Consider the following 23,511-nt stretch of genomic DNA (forward strand, 5'->3'; position numbering starts at 1 on the left):
GCAATACATGGCCCCGGTCATCCTCTTCTTAATACAGTGCAGTCGCCCTGTCCCATTTGCAGAAAACCCCCCCCCAAAGCATGATGCTACCACCCCCATGCTTCACAGTAGGGATGGTGTTCTTGCGATGGTACTTATCATTCTTCTTCTTCAAAACACGTTTAGTGGAATTATGACCCAAAAGTTCTATTTTGGTCTCATCTGACCACATGACGTTCTCCCATAACTCCTCTGGATCATCCAAATGGTCATTGGCAAACTTAAGACCTGCCTGGACATGTGCTGGTTTAAGCAGGGGAACCTTCCGTGCCATGCATGATTTCAAACCATGACGTCTTAGTGTATTACCAACAGTAACCTTGGAAACGGTGGTCGAAGCTCTTTTCAGGTCATTGACCAGCTCCTCCCGTGTAGTCCTGGGCTGATTTCTCACCTTCCTTAGGATCATTGAGACCCCATGAGGTGAGATCTTGCATGGAGCCCCAGTCCGAGGGAGATTGACAGTCATGTTTAGCTTCTTCCATTTTCTAATGATTGCTCCAACAGTGGACCTTTTTTCACCAAGCTGCTTGGCAATTTCCCCGTAGCCCTTTCCAGCCTTGTGGATGTGTACAATTTTGTCTCTAGTGTCTTTGGACAGCTCTTTGGTCTTGGCCATTGTAGTAGTTGGATTCTTACTGATTGTACGGGGTGGACAGGTGTCTTTATGCAGCTAACGACCTCAAACAGGTGCATCTAATTTAGGATAATAAATGTAGTGGAGGTGGACATTTTAAAGGCAGACTAACAGGTCTTTGGGGGTCAGAATTCAAGCTGATAGACAGGTGTTCAAATACTTATTTGCAGCTGTATCATACAAATAAATAGTTTAAAAATCATATATTGTGATTTCTGGATTTTTTTTTTAGATTATGTCTCTCACAGTGGACATGCACCTACGATGACAATTTCAGACCCCTCCATGATTTCTAAGTGGGAGAACTTGCAAAATAGCAGGGTGTTCAAATACTTATTTTCCTCACTGTATCTATCCAATCATTCATCTATTTATTTACCTTTTCATCCATTGTTCTATCTGAGTATCTATTAGTCCTTCCTGTCTGTTTGCTCATTTATTTATCCACCCAGCTGTTAATTCAATAAGGAAGATTTCAATATATCCATCTATCCATCTATCCATTTATCCACCCATCTGTCCATTCATCCATCCATCCATAAGTTTATCACTTTATATTTTAATATTTATTATCCATCCATTTTACTATCTGTTTATTTACCCATCCATGGGTATACAGCCAACCTGTAAACAGATATCCATCCATCCATCTTTCTATCTATCCATCCGTCTATCCGCCCATTCTTTAGCCCATCTATCTGCACACAAATCTATCTAGCTTCATCCTAGTAAAGGTATGCTGATATTATATATGCTAGATAGATTTGTGTGCAGATAGATGGGCTAAAGAATGGGCGGATAGACGGATGGATAGATAGATAGATGGATGGATGGATATCTGTTTACAGGTTGGCTGTATACCCATGGATGGGTAAATAAACAGATAGTAAAATGGATGGATAATAAATATAAAATATAAAGTCATCCTAGTAAAGGTATGCTGATATTGTTCCTGGGTCCATGAGTATAACTCCACACACACACACACACACACACACACACACACACACACACACACACACACACACACACACACACACAGAATTCAATCTGAGTTATCACCATATACTCTGTTGCACTGTAGACTCCCTCTGTCCCTCAAAACACACTCATCACTCAGCATGATTTAGACTCTCAGATGTCTTCACTGGACTGCTTTCAAGTCGCAATTCCATTAGAAGCTTAAATCAGCAGATAAATCAAATGGTTGAGTCGAAGTGCTCCCGGCTCAGACAGTCATACAGATTCACAGCGCTGCCAGTGCAGATCTATACTTTTAAATCTACTACCATGAGTGACAAACATCTCCTCAATCTCTCTCTCTCTCTCTCTCTCTCTCTCTCTCTCTCTCTCTCTCTCTCTCTCTCTCTCTCTCTCTCGTAGTTGGCAAAGTGATATTCTCCCAATCTTCTAGAGTGCATGGATGAACCTAAAATCATTGTGTGTACATTTGTATGTGTGTGCGTGTGTGTAGTGATACTGTGGCCTTCTTCCAGGTTTCTCTTCCCATCCAATGATTATAAGATACTTCATCTTTAAGGTTGTTTGCCATGTTACTATGACAACCTGGCTTGGGAATGAATTGGAAGAGTGCAGTGTTACAGCAGAGCAGTGCTACAGTGGCTTTGCTGTAACTATGGTAACACAAGCTGTCCCTCATACACACACACATACACACACACACACACACACACACACCACACACACCACTTCATGCACAGATGCACCAACATCACAACGTCACCCAGCACAGGCTAAGAGACACACAGGCCGGCTGACATCAGGATGGCAATAAAATGGCATGAAGTCTCCTCTCTTTGTTTCCTTTTTTTCATTTGAACTGTGACTATTTTAAGGAAAAGTCCACACTTACACTCTGGACTATTTACTTAACAATTTTGGTCCTGGTGATAGATGCTCATTATTGCCGTGAGGGAAGCGTTTGACTGTAGTGCACGTGTCACTCACACACACGACCAGCACAGTTACAATGGTATTTAATGAGACAAAAGCGTTTCAATAATCTCAAAACATCAGTGATGACAGGCAGGTTTCATTGTTTGTTCCTAAGTACAAAAGAATTATATTGACTCCCAGAATTCAAAGCAGTTACACAATGCAGATATCACATCACCTGAGGCTAAACTACTAAAACTACCACAACTAGAACCATACAATAATTTACTACTAACACTACTACTCCTTTGACCATATTATTACAACTCCTTAGTGTCATGTCCTGCATTTCACACCTACAGTGGTGTCCTACATAAATCAATTCACAACTTAATACTATCATTACGACACCTCGGCTGTAGAAACCATCAATATTATAGAGAAACGTGCTATAACAGAGCGCTGCATCACAGAGAGGAATCTCATGCAGCAGGTATAAATGAATGAATTAATAAAGCAAGAAACCCAATGAACACAAATCAATAAGTCTTCTTTCACTGTAGCCACAGCTGCACCGCCCACATACATGATTTCTAGCAGAAGCATTGATATTAACCTCATAAAAATGACCCTGGGTTTTCTGTGCATTTTTGTGCAACTTTTCTGTGCATTACGTGTTTCCTAGGAATTTGAAACGAATGCAAATTGTGTGTTTTTCTGTAATTATTCATTTATTTAAAGCTTAACTGTTTTGAACTGTTTCAGCCCAACCCTTCTTACGATGTCCAGCAATTCTTGAAAAGTCCGTCTTGTAAATATTCCTGCGACCAAATCGGTTTCTTCTCCTCTGTGGGCCATTACGTAATTAAAAAAAAGAATTAAAAAAACGCTATTAAATCCATATGAATATATTTAATCTTGTGCAGTTTGCTACAGATGCTGCTTGCGAGCTTTGACTAGTGCATTCTCTGACCATCCGATCAAAGGACCTGAAAATGAATCTAGAGAGCGACAGAGTAAAAGCAAGTCACAATTGGTTAAAGCCACAGCTTCAAGCAAAGCGGATTTATGGCAGTACGTGACGTGACGGCTGAAATCTGATTGGATAGAAACTCCAGTGTAAATTTACACTATAATTCATAGAGACGCTATGAAATCAATGCACTATTGGGAATAATTGAATAGATATTTATGGACAAATTATATTAAAATATAAATCAGAGATTCTGACATTCTGACAACCTGTCAGTTTTAACTTAATTAGAGCTACTACTACTGCCATTACTAATTCTTCATCTAATACTACTAACACTAATCCCACTATAACACAGAAACACCTCAACACATGTCGTTAATTTGTTCCAAGACACAATTTGTTCTTGACTTAAATCGAATAAACCCTTTAAACCCCCTAGACACCTCATTAACCCCTATAAGCAACCCCATAACCCTATAACTAGCTGTTCAATGAACATTTATTACCGTATTCTAAATACATTTATACATTTTAATTGTTGATAATGTAAAGAAAAATGGGTGAAGGAAAAACCTGATGCGTGAAGTCGGTGTACTCGAAGAGCCGGAGTTACATTTTCAAACACAGTATTTTTCATGGCATTATATCATAGTCATAGACACTCAGTAGCACCAGCTGTGAAAACTTTCTCCGTAGCCACGAGGACAAGTCACAAATTTATCACGAATAAGACCTACATGTACACAAATGTGAATAAACTGCCATGAACTGGAACGCTGGAACTATAGGGATCAAACTTTATGAAAATAAGATCATATTTTTTTATTTATACATGATTTTATATATTAATTATCATTAAACTACAATTATTTAATTATAATAATTTGGATTATTTAACATAAATTTTTATTCATTCATTTTATTAACATTTTATTTTAATCATTAATTTTTTATAATAATTTTTTTTAAATGGATTTTTTTTTATATTTTTTGCTGACCGATGTAAACCTGCGTAAATAATTTTTTTTAATAAAAATTATGACAAAATATATTTTTTCAAACTAACACTAATGTCCCCGTTACCACTCCTACTATTATTATTATTAGTAGTATCATTATTATTACAAATTCTGTAAAAAGCTACTTGGGAATTTTCATGACATTACACACTCTCTTACACACTCTCACACACATACGTTTTACTGGAGCGGCACAATTAAAGTACAATATGCTGGTAAACAAGAGGGGAGTTTTAATTTTCAATATGTATGAATGTGTGTGTTTGTGTGTGCGTTTGTGTCTAGTGAAATCCCTGCCTCAAGCAATGTAAATGCTGTATGAGGGCCCAGAGGGAGCTGGGATACGGGAGTGCAGCCAACCCCTTATGCCTGTCCTTATGCCAACCGTCCGTTTTCTTTTTTTTTTTTCACCCTCCTGCTGGACGGAGCGGAACAAACCCCTCCTCCCTTCATTTCCCCTCTATCTATTCCTCCATCTCTACTGCCAACCTTAAGCTTCCGGTTCAGCTTTTCAATCTCCTTCAATCCCTTCCAGCCTGTTCCTGATGAGAACTGGCCTCAGCATGGACCGAGGCCCATCGGGGTCAGCCAAGATCATCGATCAGCCCAACAATGTAAAGCCACCGGGCCGGGCTGAGACAGAAACACAAACTGAAAACCAGTAGGCACAACGCATGCTAAGACGAAAGACATGCTTTATTTATTATTATTGTGACCAGTTTTCAAGATAAACACAGTATACAATTAGAGAATAACATTCACTAGTCTTTCCTGCATTACATTTATCTATGACTGTCTGTGTGTGCATGTGTGGTCATTGCAGCAGGACCCCAGAGACACAGAAACCGAGGAAACCAGTGGATTTGACCAAAATCAGATTTGCTGATAACTGATTAATCAACTGATGGTTATTAAAAGGTATACTGTATAAAAAAGAGGAAACTACATGCAAAATTGTGCTGCAATTTATATATAAAAAAAACCCAGTACTAAATCATAAATTATTTTTTTTATGTAAATATAATAATTAATAAATATCAAATGAATACATTATAAATAACACATATATAGCGCTCTCCGTGCAGCACGCAGTCTCACGTGTGAAAAAACAAACAGCACAATGACAGCAGACCAGAACCCTGAAAAACTATGGATTTTTGCCGATATCCGATAGTTCCAGCAAAGCCGTTTAATTGCCAAAACCAATGAATCCGTCGACCTCTGAACACTACAAATAAAACAGAACCTGAAATAGAACTTGGCACTAAAAAGCAAAAACGCATCTAAACTCTAAAACGAGTTTGTTTGAACAAGAAACCATCTCTTCTGTTCTATTTGTAACAAAGATTTTTTTTATACTACTGAAACATTAAACACAAATATATATGGAATAACACATGACAGATGGTGTGTTTATGAGAATATATTTGGCACGATGCAAAGCCAAATGCTTTTCCCACCCTGGAGTGGATTATTTTTATATAAGTGTACATTCTGGAGTGTGTTATTCTGTTTATATACAGCGATCTGCCAATGATTGAACATTTGAGTTTATTAATGAGTAATACATCACACTGTTCAACAGTTTAACAGTAATAGTTATAGTTTGGCAGATCAATAGATTGATAGATAAACAGACAGATGGACGGGGACTGATGGGCAGGTAGAAAAATAATATTTAGTCATCCTTTATGTGCACAGACATACAGACATACATACTGTGCTTTTTTTTTCCCCCTTCCTAATTTTTTTTTTTGCATATTTGTCATGCTTTGTCACCAAAGATCTCAATTGAGCTCAATTGAAGTGGCAGTTTGATGCAAACATTGTTAAAGTGCAAATATTCTAGACAGTGCTTCTGGAAATCAATAGTGGACAAATTTAGCACACTCTCTCTCTCTCTCTCTCTCTCTCTCTCTCTCTCTCTCTCTCTTTGTTGCCATTAAAAATAGAGTCTGAAAGGCACAAAATCCTCTACCCTGAACACTTTCCCCGCTCTGGGAAACTCTGAGAACGCTCCCACTCGGGGCTCCTTCTATTATTATTAAATAAATATCTCCTTACTAAAAACTTCACCTTAACAATGCTATGTTTATTTTTTACAGAGCAATAAATCCACTTATTATGAGTCTGCCATTATGAGAAGCGTCAACAGTACAAGTCGCTGTGTATGAGCAGTTACTATAGAAACAATAATGTAATAGAACGAGCGCACCGATATAACAGCCGTGCTGTTATACGAAAACAACACGCACCATCTATCCCATGGATTTGAGAATTCATACTATATACTATAGCACACTATATCAAGCTTCGGGTTCTGAGCTGTTCTGGACGTCATACTGTAGATTGTATGACTATATATATATATATATATATATATATATATATATATATATATATATATATATATATATATATATATATATAGCAGATTCTGTCAGGGACAACAGTATCGATAAAAACCTTTTGAGACATGATGTCAAAGGGAAAACCAGTGATTATAAGTAATTTCCAGGTGTGGAACAATAAAGTTAAACACTTCTAACACTTTCTAAATAACACGTTCTCTTTCAGCATTCAGGGTTTTTCAGGGATTATCGCCCCTTGTGCTGAGAGCAGCATGCCAGCTCGTGGACAAAGAGCTGACTTGCAATGCTAGCATATTTCCACATTCATACCTTTGTTTTGGTTCATGTAATGTCTCCACCTGTCTCATGTATAATCCATGTACAGACGATCCCCACCTTACAAACAAGTTACGTTCTGACCGTTCCTAGCATAAATTCATACGTAAGTTGTTACTGTGTTCGTTATTGTCTACGCATATCTCCTAATGTGAGAGCTATATATACTATCAAATAAACAATAAAATATACTAAAACAAATCAAAATACTGCATACAATATTTTGTATAAAGTAAAAAAAAATTATCAAAATGTATAAAAAACTAATCACTTAAAAAAATCATTCGCCGAGTCCAGTGCGCATGATGTAGGCTGAGTCGTACGGTCAACAACTCAGTTTCGAATCTTTTTGACTTCAAACAAATTTCTCTTTGAGGACAGGTTTGTTCATCTCAGGATAATTTTTCTTGCCACTGTGAACTAAATCTACATCTGGATTTTTGTAAATCTGCTTCCTGACAAATTCAATTGTTCAAAATGATACAAATGTAGCTAAATAAAAATGTATATATTTCTAGACAGAAATACCCGCCTAAAAGCGACAGATTCGGGTGCGATTTTATTCGCAAGGCAGAACGAGAAAAATGGAGTAACGGAAAGAACAATGGCGGCTCGTGAGTAATGAGATTGAGTTTAATGTGAGCATGAAGCCGAATCATGAGTCAAGGGAAGCTTTAATAATTCCTTCCACCTAAGCGAATTTCTGCTCCGGTAAAGGCAATAACAGCTGGTAGGTTAAGCCATGAAAGCTCTCCCTGTGAAGGCTTCCTACTGGACCCCAGTCCTAACAAACCTGAGTGTGCTATTTGCTAATGGTTGCAGTTAATCCAGATCTTAGGATCTATTTAGTTAATAGACAAGCAACAAAATACATGATTGAATTCTGTTGCATTGTGTATTATGACGTTTGAACCCGATTGTGTAAGGGATCTAAATGTATTTCTTTTTTCCAGCTGTCATTATTACAGGCCTCTCTATAGGTCAATCATGCCTCTGTAAAGACCTTCGATCACACAACCTTCAGCGTGACCTTGTGCGAGAAAATGCACGTGTTCTTGGCAGAAGGTTGGCACATGCATCTCGCTCAAAAGCATCTAAAATAGCCACAGGGTGAAATCAAGAAAAGTCATGAATCATGAAATGTGTGTACGTGTGTGTGTGTGTGTGTGTGTGTGTGTGTGTGTGTGTGTGTGTGTGTGTGTGTGTGTGCAATTCAGCAGTTTTTGTAACGCTTCCTGTGTGTGTTCAACTGCAGAGAAGACCTTTGTACTTACTGCAGCAGGCTGAAGTGTTTTTGTTGTTTCACCATACACTGTAGGGACAAATGTATTGGGACACCCGACTTTTCCAGCCATTAGGTGTCCCAATACTTTTGTGCTTATAGTGTATGCTTTCAAATATGTACGTACAGTATATAAATATACTTGCCTTTTTAGCATTCAGGCATTATTTGGCTGTATCTTTAATGGAAAAAAATGCACTATATACTGTAGGTTCTACAAACCTTAATTTAATTTACAGTGTATCAACTGTAGTGCCAGTTAGAGTAAAGAAACAGGCTAAAAATCACCAGATTATGCGAATGCTGTTGGAAAAAATTAATCAAATAAATTAAAAATAATTAAAATAAAATAAAATAAATGGAGTGTATTTAAAAAAAACATCAGATTTTGACATTATTATCACCTTCTGCGGTTTCTGCACAACTCGTCGTTTCCGCATCCGCATCCGCCTCGTCACCTCACCTGCCCGTGATGTCAGAGCGATCCTGAGCAAACACATGCAGGCCCTTTCTCATGCCTGCTAAAAAGCACCCGAGCGAAAATTCGGAGAAAATAGATCTCCGGCTTTTTGTTTAGCTGGAATTAATGCCAAACTGTAGCGCGGTTGATGTAATGAAAGGCCAGGACTGTTGTTAGCGATACGGCTGACAAATTGTAATTCACACACGCAAACAGTGGCCATTAGTGCACTCAGCCCTTGTCCCTGTTTAATATGTAACTCGTTTACTTCAGCGGAAAAAAAAGAAAAAAACACACAGAAGACGTTCACTCGACACAACGCACTCAACAGATCTGGTGCATTTTTGGATGCACAGGTGCATGTGAGTGAGAGAGAAAAGGAAAATGAAGAAAAGGGGATGAGTGGCATCCCATGGGAAATTAAACTGTCGAAAAGAGCCTTCAAGTGCAAGTGATGATTAGAAGGACAGGCAATGAAAGGAAAGATAGATATATAGATAGAGAGAGAGAGAGAGAGAGAGAGAGAGAGAGAGAGAGAGAGAGAGAGAGAGAGAAAGAAAGAGAGAGAGAGAGAGAGGACAGAAAAGTCCATTGAGAGTAATCTTGCTGTCTTTAATCAGAGCCTCCTGCTGGGCCAAGGATAATGTGGGACAACGGAGACAGATAGAGATAGAGAGAGCGAGAGAGAAAGAGAGAGAGAGAGAGAGAGAGAGAGAGAGAGAGAGAGAGAGGCTCAGGGGGATATTAATTGAGGGAGGACAGATGGAGGTGATAATATGATTTAACAAGGCCACCAAAGTGTGAATATTCCGGGGGTGTTTGACAATATGTGCATTTTCTTTCAAATTGCTGGCTGCAACAGTTCTAACATGGACTCGTTTTATCCGCCTCTTCATGTGGAAATGCTCGGAGACTTGCAAACTAGATCCAAATCGCTCTACGCTGATTGGTGGCTTGCTGCGTGTTTGACCAGTCGTTTTTATCTGCTCGTAAATAAAAAGGAACGACTGATTTTGCACAATGTAGTTGAGTAAAAAGTGAGATATTTCACTTTAAAATGTAGTGAAGTTCAAAGTAAAAGTCTCCCTAAATGGAAACACTTCAGTACAAGTACAGCTTTGTAACAAAAGCCATTTAACTCCGGTAACGAATTACATTTTTAATTAATTATAGATGAAATGTTGCGGATCATCTGCAAAACAAGTTACGTGGTGGGTTCAAGTCAAACCGGAACTAATTGTAAAGGTATGAAAATGGATGCTAGCGTGGCGTGCAACATGGAGTAGTAAGTGGTTATTGTGTCCTATTACACATAGGTGGCGCACATGTCGCGGGCAAGTCCACAAACCGTTAATTAAGGTGGCAGACAACAGTGTTAGGGCATGGAACAGCATGTAGTAATGAAGAATCATGTAAACGAAGGCATAAAACCAGCAGATATCTACAGAAGACTTCAGGCGCAGTACAGTAATGAGACGCACAGCCGCAGTAAGAAACTTAAATGGTGTAAAAATTTCAAAGATTGCTGTATGTCCGTCACTGACGAACCCGCTCATGGTGGTTCCCTGATGACGAAGTGAAGCAGGCTGTACTAGGATGGCTCAGTCTAACTGACAAATCGTTCCTGGCGTTAGTTGAACGCTGGGATAAGTGTATAAATGTAGAAGGGGAGTATGGCTAAAAATAAATGCAGTGTCCACTCTGTGTATTTTTCTTTTATCTTAGAAATTTTAAAGTCCTCGTTTGACTTGAACACCTCTCGTAGTCCCTGTTACCTCTTATGTTATAGCAGCTATAAACACTCATTTCCTAGTCAGTCTTACTTTATACTTAAATAAAGCCTAACGCTCTCTAGACCTTCTGGAGATTAGTTGTTTATAGCAATCTTCTGAAATAGGCATTTACTTTTTAAAATTTTTTACATACTGTAGAAAAATTGCATATAAGAATAAGCACATTAATATAACCTTCAGATTTGTACTCCAATCACAGACTGCTGTCATAGACACCTAATCAACACTGTGACACAAACTCTTCTTTTTTTTGGCTTCTCCAGTTAAGGGGTTGTCACAGCCAACAAGATCTCCTCCTCTGTCCCGCAACCCTACTGGGATGAATTGGAACGGCAACCCAGGCCTCCTCGCCTCACCTACAACTTTATCAACACCCTTGTGTGAGCACAAATCTCCACAAACACACTCCAAAATTTAGTGGAACAACTTCCCAGATGAATGGAGGAAATTCATCCACAAAAAATGGGGACTAAATATGGAATGGGATGTGACATTTGTCCTTATAGTGTGTATGCAGCTAAGCACTCAAAACACTCATTCCTCAAATGGGTTTCTGAGCTCTGAACACATTTCCTTGATCCACATGAACAGGGCCAGGAGTCTGTGATATAAAGTGGGTACCAACACTGAAGCTAACATCTACAATGAACATTTCCTACATCAGCCTGCAACCGCTGCAGGGCTTTCGGTAGTGCCGAGTCCTGGGCTTTCGAACAGCTGCAACTCTGATGGTGAAAAAAAGAGTTAAAAGTTCTCAACCTTAAGGGGCCCTACTGTTCACTCACAAAAGCACAGAGAAGGATGGTTCACTGTAAAGGGAGAGGCAGGTGGACAACGAAAATAAAGCTGCATGCTCGTCTCTGAGTCGTCCTGCTATTCACCACTAAAAATATTCCACACGGGGCCGGAGAGATAAGCGCGTGAGTGAGAGATTGAGGACTAATGAGACAGCTAGAGATAAAGCGAGCATGCCAAAAAAGGAAATAGCGAAGGAAGAGCTGACTGACACTCCAGCGAGTCTGATACATTCCAGATAATGGTGGGGGAAGGGATGGGGTCTCTAGGGTACAACCAAATTTCAAAATCTGCAGTATAAAAAGCAGGCAAGTGGTCATTCATGTTCAGTAAGCGCTTCATCCTCGTCAATCAGGAGTCTATCTTGGGAATAACCGAGCGAGAGGTGGGAATACACCCTGGATGGATGGGATCTGTCACAAGATACCATAAAGACACCTACAAATTCAGTCTTCAAATCATCCACGGTATGTTTTAGGACATGGAAGGAAACATGGAGGAAAGCCATACTGAACGTAGAAGATCCAAGCAGACATTAAGCCAAGCTCAGGATTGAACCTTGCATCATATGCATATAATAATTTCTTTAAGCGTTATTGAGGTAGCCAGTTTTCTTCCCTGATGATTTTTTTTTAAATGGAGGGGCCTAGGGGTTTAAAATGCAGCAATGATCTTGCAATATAACTCATCATTAAAAGAGTTCCAGTTCCAACAATGACAAACCATCCTGGTAACCAAGAAAGGGAAAAATGGTCGTGTTCTTCGATAGTGAGGGGAAGAAAATGGACTCTCCCACTCTGTTGAAACCTGTAGTCATCTGTGAACTCATGTTTGCAATAGAGGGTGGATAGAGCTTTCCTCTAAGGCAGGGGTGTCCAATCTTTTCCACAAAGGTTTGATTTCATTCTAACCGAACAGCTCCACACCAATTTCTGCCTGTTTAAATCGAATGATTTTCATTCGCAATGACTATCAGGTGTGGTCTTTGATTGGTTGGAATGAAAACCTGAAACCCACACTGGCCCTTTGCAGAAAAGATTGGATACCTCTGTTCTAAGGCTACAAACTTTTTTAGAAAAGAAAATTTATTAGCATGGACATGGCCTAAGTAACCCTAGTTTGAAACAATAAGTTTGCAATTGTTAGCTATCACCGTCACCGGATGTTAACTGGCAAGCAATACAAGAGACCTGGTTGGTGTTGGATGGGACTTGACAAATGACTAAACTGTGGAAAAAGTGCCAAAAAAACATTTTCTTTCAAATAATGAGGTAACATGTTGATGATGCCACGTTTGAATTCTTTTCATTTTCAGAAAATATTTTAATAGGACACACTATGACTATCATGCATGAATCTATAAAATATGGTCTACAGCCAGACTTCTGTCATTTATATTACTGTTAAGCAAGAAAGTGAAGAAAATTACAGCTTAGATAAAAAAAGTCATCGTTATATGGTCACATGACTAGCCTGGGCTTTACCCGCTTTTAGATTCCTATCCTTTTGCTACAGAACCTAGTTACTAAATGTGGCTAAGAACAGCCTACTTTCACCGCGTTATGTATCAAATGGACATGGAAATGGCAACAATGTCTCCAGCATGATCAAAGCCAGAACTTCTGCATACAGTATTAATACTATTAACATATAAGTGTTTATATTCACAACGATCACAGAACAAGACACATACAGAAAAAAAAGAAAAAAACTCTGTCCAATAGCTTCACCTATTCCATGATTTTCAGGCTATAAATTGCCTAGTGCATGTGTCCTTACCAGGCAAGTTTGAAGCCTCTCATGAGTGCGGCGCAGAACGTGTGGTGCTGGGCATGCTGGCGACCGGCTGCCTCCTGTCGGGCTGCATGTCAGCAGAAAGCAGCCGGAGAGGAAAGACTGCGTCCTGCTGTGCCGTCCCATTCGAGAACTGCTCCGAGCTCTGACGCTGACGCTAACAGGCTCCCTACTGCGCCAGATGGTCCCTCAATGCTATCAGGTAGTGCTTTAAGTAACCGAGAGAGAGAGCGAGAGAGTACGGAAATAAAAAAAGACGAACACGAGATAAAATCGACGAGATGAACCGGGATGGAATGTGTGTGTGATTCGGAGTGTGCACACAATCAGTACATTTATCCTTCTCTATTGCTCTGTCAATGAGTTGAATTCTCTCGGTCTCTCTCCCTCCCTCGTTTCCTCTCTCCCTCCCTCCCTCCCTCCCTCCCTCTCTGTCGTTATCTCTCTCTCGGCTATACTGCAGCTGAACAGCAGACTTGCTGAGCCGAACACTACTGAGCATGCTCAGTCTGTGATCTCTGCTCTGTAAGTTGGATCGTTGTTTTGTTTAGCTGAGTGTTTATTCTCCTGTTTGTTTTTTGTTTTTTTGGGCAGCAAAGAAGTGATGGTGTGTGTGTGTATTGAGAGATTATGGTGCACTGTTGTCACTCCCTCCTGTCAGCCTCAATCAGCTCTCTGCTAATCTTTTAATACACACACACCCACAAACAGTGTGTTAGAGGGTCTGATCAGTAAACATCCTCATTATATGCTTGAGGTCATTTTCCATTCATGTCATCACAGGGCTTGATTCAATAATCAGATTCCATTAGTGCTTAGTCCTTTTTCAAATGTTTGACCTTGCTATGACTTTGGATTTTTCCATAATTTAATCCAATATTTGCTTAACACTTGCTCTTTAGAAATGGCAATAGCCAGATTCTCAGACAGGTGAAATTCAGACCCAGTCATGCCGGTATAAAACTCTGGTGTGAGCACCATAACCTTCTATTTGCAGCTTGTGAATTCACAGGTCGATGTTCTTATAGGTAAAATATAGAGTAAAGAAAAATTATTTACATAACGTCCTTTTACCTTTGTGTAAATCAATGACATTGTGTAATGCAAGTGTGTAGAAACGTGCCTCTTTATGTTGTGTAGAAAGATGATAGTGTGTAAAAACGAGACTTATCTTTTGTGTAGAAACCTGCTTTGTGTAGAAATCTGTCAGTGTGTAAAAACTGTCATGACCAGAAAGCAATAAAAGCACATGGAGTGAAGCCAGCGCAAGCTTCTGAAAGGGGCAGGAAGTGCTGCAGGGATGCCAGCAGTGTGGCCTGGAGACGCAGCGTCTCGTACCATCAGGAAACCAGGGTTACATATGTAACCTGGAGACATTCCCTTTCAGGAACTTAAGCTGTGTCGGAAGGCTTGGGAACAAGAGTCCAATACCACCACACCGACCAGTCCCTGACTAGTGTGAATGGAGGTGCCAGGAGTGGCACAGAGGTCAAGGTTGTAAAACCTGGCAAAAGTGGACCAGCACTCAGCATCACAGAGGTCTTGGAGAGACACTCTAGCGGACCAAGCCTTAAAGGCAGCCACACTCCGGGTAGAGTGAGCTCTGCCCCCGAATGGAGCGAGGAAACCAGAGGACCCGTAAGAAGACGCTATGGCGTTAATAATCTATTTGCTGAGTGTCTGCTTATGAGCCTTTCCTGAGAGGGCCATAGCAGATGAACAATTGTTCCGACTTCCTCCAGAGACTCGTCTGGCGGACATAGCAGTCCAGTGCTCGGACCGGGCACATCTGGTTCAATCTCTCCTGGTCTGGGGTCTTTAATAGGGGGGGGGGGGGGGGGGGGGGTTAATGCCTGGAGCCTGACAGGTTGTGGGACAACCAGGGGCACCTTGGAAACATAACCCGCTCTAGGGTGCAGGAAGGCACTGGCCATGCCTGGAGTAAACTCCAAGAAAGAGGTGGCCAATGAGAGGGCCTGTAAATCACCTAATCTCCTCAGAGAGTGGATAGCCAGCAACAACGCGGTTTTAATGGACAAGTGCCTCCATGAAATCTCGACTAAAGGCTCAAAGGGGGGCTTAGACAGAGCCTCCAACACTATGGCTAGGTCCCACCCAGGCACTCTTGGATGCACCGGGGGGGTCTCAGCCTCCGGGTGCCGTGGAGAGAATGCGTCAGGAGTGGGTCTCTGCCCAGTGAATGCCCAGACATGGGGCGTGATACGCCAAAATGGCGGACGCGTAGACTTTAATGGATGGAACCAACCCTTTTGCAAACTGCTCCTGCACAAACTCCAGCACTAAACCAACTGGGCAGTGGACTGAGTCTTATTGGTGCCGGGAGCACCATGCAGTGAACAGGCCCCATCTCGCATCATATGACCCCCTCGTGGAGGAAGCTCTGGACCGGAACCTCTGAGCTGTGCCCCTTCAGGGGCCACAGCCACAGCTTCAACTCAGGCGGGGGTAAACTATTGCGCCCCCTGATGGGGGCGCCACCTTCCAGTGGGGCTGGTAGATACAGAGAAAACCACAGGAGACAAGGTGACATCTCTAAAGATGCGAACAGGTCTACTTGGGCTTTGCCAAATGTCTTCCAAATCTGCTCCACCACCTTTGTTCAAACAGCCTGGGATATAAGCTGCTCTGAGAGAGAGGAGCTTCCCCTAGGCAGACAGGAGGATCTGGAATGCCATTAGGTAGTAGGAACCCGGGATCTCTCCACGCATCTAAGGCACATAGGCATCACTATGTGACCTTAATCGTGCGAAGGGATTTACCCTTCTGAGAGAACCCCTGGGCCCTGAGCGACCACTGAAGGGGTCTCATGTACAGGAGGCCAAGTGAAATGACATTGGATGCTGCTGCCATGAACCCGAGCAGTCACTGGACTGCCTGACAGTCTCACCTTCCTGACCACCGTAAGGACGGACGCTATTCGGGCAAAGAAAAGCTGCACGCGCATAGTCGTCAAATTCCATTTGATGCCGAGATAGGTATTTATCTGTGATGGAGAAAGCACACTCTTCCCAGCATTCAGACAAAACCCCAGCTCGACAGCTCAATGCTGAAATGCTAACTGCTCTGATCAAGCTAAAACCAACTTATCATCAATATCATTGAGAATACAGGGAGGATGGGTACATGAAAGTATGTGTCCTTCAGATCTACCCTGACAAACAATCCTTGGATCTGATCTGAGACATGACCTGCTTGAGAGTCAGAATTTTGAACCGAAGCCTCATCAAAAAACGGTTCAGCTAATGTGGATCTAGGATAGGATGCAACCCACCGTTCTTTTTGGGAACTATGAAGTACCGGCTGTAGAACCTGGACTCTCTGTCTGATGGAGGGACCACCTTGATGGCCTCCTTCCTCAGGGGAATGTCTACTTCTCGTTCCAGGACCCGGGCCTGCACTTTTCTCATCAGTGGGAGAGTGGGAGAGAGCCCATTGAACCAGGGTGGGCGAGACCCAAACTAAATCGCATAGCCTCGCTATTCAGTGTGCAGGACCCACCGGGACATGTCTGGCAAAGCCATCCAGGCTGCCAGGTGCTCCCTTAAGGTTATCAGTCTGACCTCCAGTGTGTCTAGCGCCGAGGCACTGCCCAGACGTCACCCTGCCGGTCACAGCCTGCCTTCAATTTTGACTGATTAGGCTCATTATTCTGAGCATAGACAAGGCAGTTGCATTCCCAGAGCATCGAAAGGGAACCTGAGCCCCATTATTGAGCGGTTCAGCTGACATAAATCTAGAATTGGACGCAACCCCTGATTCTTTTTGGAACATGGACTTTCTGATGAAGAGACAACCTCAATGGCCTCCTTCCTCAAGAGAGTGTTTACCTCTTGTTCCATGACCAAAGCCTGCATGGGACCCAGAGTGGGACATACCCCATCAAACCAGGGCGGACAAGACCCAAACTGAATCAGAGACCGAACCCTCTGTATAGTACGCAGGACCCACCAAGACACGTCTGGCAGAGCTTCCCAGGCTGCCAGGTAGTCTCTTAAGGATATCAGTTGCTCAAGACTGACCTCTGGTACACATAGGGCCAAAGCTACACCCTGTTGCAGCTCTAGGAGCCTCCAAGGAGGCAGCGAGTCCTCTAGGTTCACTACAATACCGGGCGGAAACAGAGTTACAGACCAGGTCCATAGGGGGCACCATATAAATGAGGTGCACCATGCCCTTTTTCCGGCGGAATCCCAGGAACGTACCGAGATCTGTCATCTCATGGGGCTTAGGCCCAGAGCATCACACATGATCCCTAGCAGGGAGAGTGCGAGTTGCAATGCTCTGCTTTCTAACCTCTCAGTGACAGGAGGTGCAATGTGGGAGGAACCACTGAAATGCTGCCGACAAGCAACACAGCTCTGTCCCTGTCGGAAGGATCCGATAGGGTGAGCTATAGATGCCTCTCAAAGGAGACTACAATGGCCATAAACCAGCCAACAGCCACAATGGTCTCTTTTGTGGCCCTAAAAGCCAAATACGCCTATGTCTAGCTCTCGCAGCAGGTCAAACAGATGCAGGCATACAGCGGATTAACCTGCTGAGGCATAAGCCCTACCCACCACCCAACATGTTACAAAAGGGTGGACAGTGTCGGGGTCTTAAGGGACGATGCAATGCTTGGGGAGAGATAGCTAGCCAGCATCTGTACAACCCGGGGTATCGACCCGTAACCACACTTTTTTAGTCCCACTACATTGGAGTACAACAAGGTTTGAAACTGAAGAGGCGGGCCCAATACGGTTTAGACCAGGACCCGGACAGAAAAGAGAGGCAGACCCCGACATGGAGGTTGTGATGTAGGTCACAGAAAGCCCCCGTTAAGCTTACTAGATGGGACAGCTTTCTGCTCATCGGCCGGTCAAACTATCTCAAGTTTGGCAATTGCATGAGTCCCAACCTCCAATACCTACTCGCTCGCAGAGGAGTTCATGTTGCAAGTTGAAGAAACCGCCAAAAGGCATGCTTCCCACTTGCGAGCGAGTGCTGGACAAGGCAGGTGAGGAAGGAGAAAGGGTCAAGTCCATCTGCGAGCCCCAGGAACCAGCGTGCCGCTCTGCCTCAGCAAAAGCCCTCTGGAAACCCTCAGGAACCAACCTAAAGCAAGTAATGCACAAGCTGTCTTTTGTGCACAGTCAGAACGATCGGTTGCTTATTCTTTTTTTTCCAGACATTCACCACTTTCCAAAAACCTGTAAGGGGACAAACACACACATAGAACGCTTTATGTATAAACAAAAGCTAGCGCCGGCTTCACTCCATGTGCTTTTGTAGCTTCTTGTTTGTGATATCATCCCGCCGGTGAAGCTGTGCTTTCTACTGAACAGATTACACACGTAATTTAGAGCATGGACAACGCTGAAGCTTTCCCAAATCGTTGATGACGCAGCTCGAGTTCCTAAAAGTGAACCCTGCTTTTGTGCAGAAACCTCAGTATGAAAACTTGTCAGTATGTAGAAACCCACTTTTGTGTAGAAACCTGCCTTTTTTTGTGTAGAAATCTGTCAGTATGTCAGAACCTGATTGTGTACAAATCTGTCAGTGTGTAAAAGTCTGTCAGTGTGTATGAATTTAAGTGTGTAAAAATCTGTCGGTGTGTAGAAACCTGAGTATGTTTAAATCTGTTAGTGTTTAGAAACCTAAGTATGTAGAAACCTAAGTGTGTTAAAATCTGTCAGTGTGTAGAAACCTGAATGTGTAAAAATCTGTCAGTGTGTAGAAATATGAATGTATAGAAATCTGAGTGTGTGGAAACCTGAGGGTGTAGAAATCTGTCATTGTATAGAAACCTGAGTGTGTAAAAATCTGTCAGTGTGTAAAAATCTGAGTGTGCAGAAACCTGACAGTGTGTAGAAAACTGAGTGTAAAAATCTTTCAGGGTGTAGAAATCTAAATGTGTGTACAAATCTGAGTGTGTAGAAACCTGACATTGTGTAGATATCTGAGTGTGTAGAAACCTGACAGTGTGTAGAAACATGCCTTTTCTTTTGTATAGAAATTGCCAGTGTTTACAAACATGCCTTCGTGAAGAAACATGCATTTAAGAGTCACAAGACATAAAGACATCATCCGGCTGAACAATCTTAATGGCTAAAAAAAGCATGCCAATATTTACAAATTCCAAAAAAATCATCTAAGGCATTATATGTGGCATTCTATGAATCTATAAACAAGTATTCATTTTATTGCAAACTGCAGCTCTCGAACTTCATTCATTTATTTTTCCTTGCTAATAAACTGTGTGCAACTCAGCAAAAGGGTAAAAACAAATGAATCCTGCTTGGGATTTAGTCACTCATTCTGAAACCCTAAATTAAACCCTGTAAAAAAAGAAAAAAAAAGGAAAAAAGTGAAATGCAAAACAAGTGCTGTTATTTCCGCAGCTCGGTCTCTAAGCTTGGCTTACATAAAAACTTGTGACGAGAGCCAGAGCTGGATGTGAATGTGGGCATTCTGTGCTGTTTCTTAACTCGGCTGATATAGAGGGATTAAACAGCGGGAACAAACAGCTCGAGCTGACATTCAGCAAAACGCCCCATATGACCTGCAGGAAACAGGCTGTGCTGAGAAGTTCCATAAACACCTCTCTCTCTCTCTCTCTCTCTCTCTCTCTCTCTCTCTCTCTCTCTCTCTCTCTCTCTCTCTCTCTCTCTCTCTCTCTCTTTCTCACTCTCTCTCTCACACACACACACACACACACACATACAAGATACACTCATTGACATGGCCACCACGGAGCAGAGACAGCTGCATAGACCACAACAACACTCGGGATTCTGGGAAAGCGCACGACTGTGAAGGTGAGACAACTCAGACGCAGAAAAGGCAGAAAGAGACAACGGGTATTTTAGAGACTCTAAATTACAGACTGACTTGGTGAAGATGCTCGTGCGGTCTGATGTCACTCTGAGATACACACACTGGATAAATATGGCTAATAACAAGCTTCCCATCTCAGCCCAGTTCCAAATGTCCTTCTTAGCAGATGCCTACTTCTTAATCATTCATTTGTTTATGTTTATATTTTATGTTACAATACAGAAATCCAGATATACACGATATGGCAAAGGTTTGTTGACACCTGTTCATAATTTTAGTATTTGTTTCTTTAACATCCCTTTCCACATTTAGTCCCCATTTCCTGTCATAAAAACCGCCACTTTTTCTGGGAAGATGTTTCACTAGAATTTGGAATGAGCTTGTGGAGATTTGTGCACATTTAACCACTATTCTTCTTCTTCTTCTTCTTCTTTCGGCTGCTCCCATTAGGGGTCGCCACAGCGGATCATCTGTCTCCATACCACCCTGTCCTCTATATCTGCCTCTTTTACACCAACTACCTGCATGTCTTCCCTCACCACATCCATGAACCTCCTCCTTGGCCTTCCTCTTTTCCTCCTACCTGGTGGCTCCATCTTCAGCATTTTTCTACCAATATAATTCATGTCCCTTCTCTGCACATGTCCAAACCATCTCAATCTCGCCTCCCTCACCTTGTCACCAAAACATCCTACATGTGCTGTCCCTCTAATAAACTCATTTCTAATCTTGTCCATCTTCGTCACTCCCAACGAAAACCTCAACATCTTCAGCTCTGCTACCTCCAGCTCCACCTCCTGTCTTTTACTCAATGCCACTGTCTCTAATCCATACAACATTGCAGGTCTCACCACAGTCCTATAAACTTTCCCTTTCATTCTTGCAGATACTCTTCTATCACAAATCACTCCTGTCACTCTTCTCCACCCACTCCACCCTGCCTGCACTCTTTTCTTTACTTCCCTAACACACTCTCCATTACTTTGCACTGTTGACCCCAGGTACCTGAACTCCTCCACCTTCTCCACCTCTTCTCCCTGCAACCGCATCACTCCACTGCCCTCCCTCTCATTCACACACATGTACTCTGTCTTACTCCTACTGACTTTCATTCCCCTTCTCTCCAGCGCATATCTCCACCTCTCCAGGCTCTTCTCAACCTGCTCTCTACTCTCACCACAAATCACAATATCATCTGCAAACATCATAGTCCAGGGAGACTCCTGTCTGACCTCGTCCGTCAACCTGTCCATCACCACTGCAAACAGGAAAGGGCTCAGGGCCGATCCTTGATGCAGTCCAACCTTCACCCTGAACCAGTCTGTCGTACCTACTGCACACTTTACTGCCGTCACACTGTCCTCATACATGTCCTGCACCACCCTCACATACTTCTCTGACACACCTGACTTACTCATACAATACCACAACTCCTCTCTCGGCACCCTGTCGTACGCTTTCTCTAAATCCACAAATACACAATGCAGCTCCTTCTGTCCTTCTCTATACTTCTCCATCAACATCCTCAAAGCAAATAAGGCATCTGTGGTGCTCTTCCTCGGCATGAAACCATACTGTTGCTCACAGATGGTCACCTCTTCTCTCAGCCTGGCTTCCACTACTCTTTCCCATAACTTCATGGTGTGACTGATCAACTTAATTCCCCTGTAGTTACTGCAGGTCTGCACATCTCCCTTATACTTAAAGATCGGTACCAGCACACTCCTTCTCCATTCCTCAGGCATCCTCTCCCCTTCCAGAATCCTGTTAAACAATCTGGTTAAAAACTCCACTGCCATCTCTCCTAAACATCTCCACGCTTCTACCGGTATGTCATCTGGTCCAACCGACTTTCCATTCTTCATCCTCTTAATCGCTGCTCTCACTTCCTCCTTACTAATCCTATCTACATCCTGCTTCACCAACTCCACATCCTCCAACCTTCTCTCTCTCTGATTTTCCTCATTCATCAGCTGCTCAAAATACTCCCTCCATCTTCTCAACACACTCTCCTCACTAGTCAACACATTTCCCTCTCCATCCTTTATTGCTCTAACTTGCAGTACATCCTTCCCAGCTCGGTCCCTCTGCTTGGCCAATCGGTATAAATCCTTTTCTCCTTCCTTAGTGTCCAACCTCTTATACAGTTCCTCATATGCCTTTTCCTTGGCTTTCGCCACATCCCTTTTAACCTGCTGCCGCATCTCCTTGTACTCCTGCCTACTTTTCTCATCACTCTGTCGATCCCACTTCTGTTTTGCCAATCTCTTTCCCCTAATGCTCTCCTGCACTTCCTCATTCCACCACCACGTCTCCTTGTCTTGCTTTCTATTTCCAGATGTCACACCAAGTACTTTTCTAGCTGCCTCCCTCATCACTCCTGCAGTAGTTGCCCAATCATCCGGCACCTCTTTACCACCACCAAGCCCCTGTCTGACCTCTTCCCTGAACCTCACACTACACTCTTCCTCCTTCAGTTTCCACCATCTTATTCTTCTTTCAAACCTTACTTTCCTCCTCTTCTTCTTCGCCTCCAAAACCATCCTACAGACCACCATCCGATGCTGTCTAGCTACACTGTCCCCCGCCAACACCTTACAGTCTCCAATCTCCTTCAGGTTGCATCTCCTACACAGAAGATAATCCACCTGTGTGCACCTTCCTCCACTCTTATACGTCACCCTATAAACCTCCTTCTTCTTAAAATACGTGTTCACCACTGCCATTTCCATCCTTTTAGCAAAATCTACCACCATCTGCCCTTCCACATTCCTCTCCTTAAAACCATACCTACCCATCACCTCCTCATCACCTCTGTTCCCTTCACCTACATGCCCATTAAAGTCTGCCCCAATCACCAATCGTTCTTTCCTAGGTACACCATCTACCACTTCATCTAATTCAACCACTATTGCATGTACAAAATCAAGTACTGATGTAGGTGAGGAGACCTGGGGTGCACTCAGCATTTCTATTCATCCCAAAGGTGTTCATTAAGTTTGAGGTTTAGGTTCTATAGTGGTTCACTCAAGATCTTTCCTTCCAACCAATGTGAAGCATATCTTCATGGACCTGGCTTTGTACACAGGGGCATTGTCATACTGGAACAGTGTTTGGTCCGCATCCAAAGACATCCTATACAATTGTGTGATTTCACCTTTGTGGTAATAGTTTAAAGGTAAAAATACCTTTTGTCCATATCATTGTAGATGTAAAGAGCAAATGAGCAAAGCATCCATGTTAAGAAAAACTTCTAGAGAATGAATCTTCTGGGAATTATTTGTCTGGGTTAGGCA

The 23,511-nt window shown here is 42.4% G+C and overlaps 1 protein-coding gene across 11 annotated transcripts in view; it reads right to left on the bottom strand.

Moving 5' to 3' along the window:
• The window catches only part of gramd1bb (GRAM domain containing 1Bb), a 149,804-nt gene that overhangs the window by 40,620 nt on the left and 85,673 nt on the right, over positions 1-23,511 (bottom strand). For 3 of the 11 annotated variants that reach the window (XM_083552268.1, XM_083552265.1, XM_083552276.1), the window contains exon 1: positions 13,364-13,756. The exons of the other annotated variants lie outside the window; for them this stretch is intronic. In XM_083552268.1, the coding sequence (XP_083408394.1) occupies positions 13,364-13,386 (23 nt within the window). In that variant the 5' untranslated portion in view covers positions 13,387-13,756. Of the gene's footprint in view, positions 1-13,363; positions 13,757-23,511 lie in introns of those variants that run through there. 11 annotated transcript variants of the gene reach the window in all.

This window comes from Silurus aristotelis (assembly GCF_946808225.1).
Source record: "Silurus aristotelis genome assembly, chromosome: 10".
Classification (NCBI taxonomy): Eukaryota; Metazoa; Chordata; class Actinopteri; order Siluriformes; family Siluridae; genus Silurus; species Silurus aristotelis.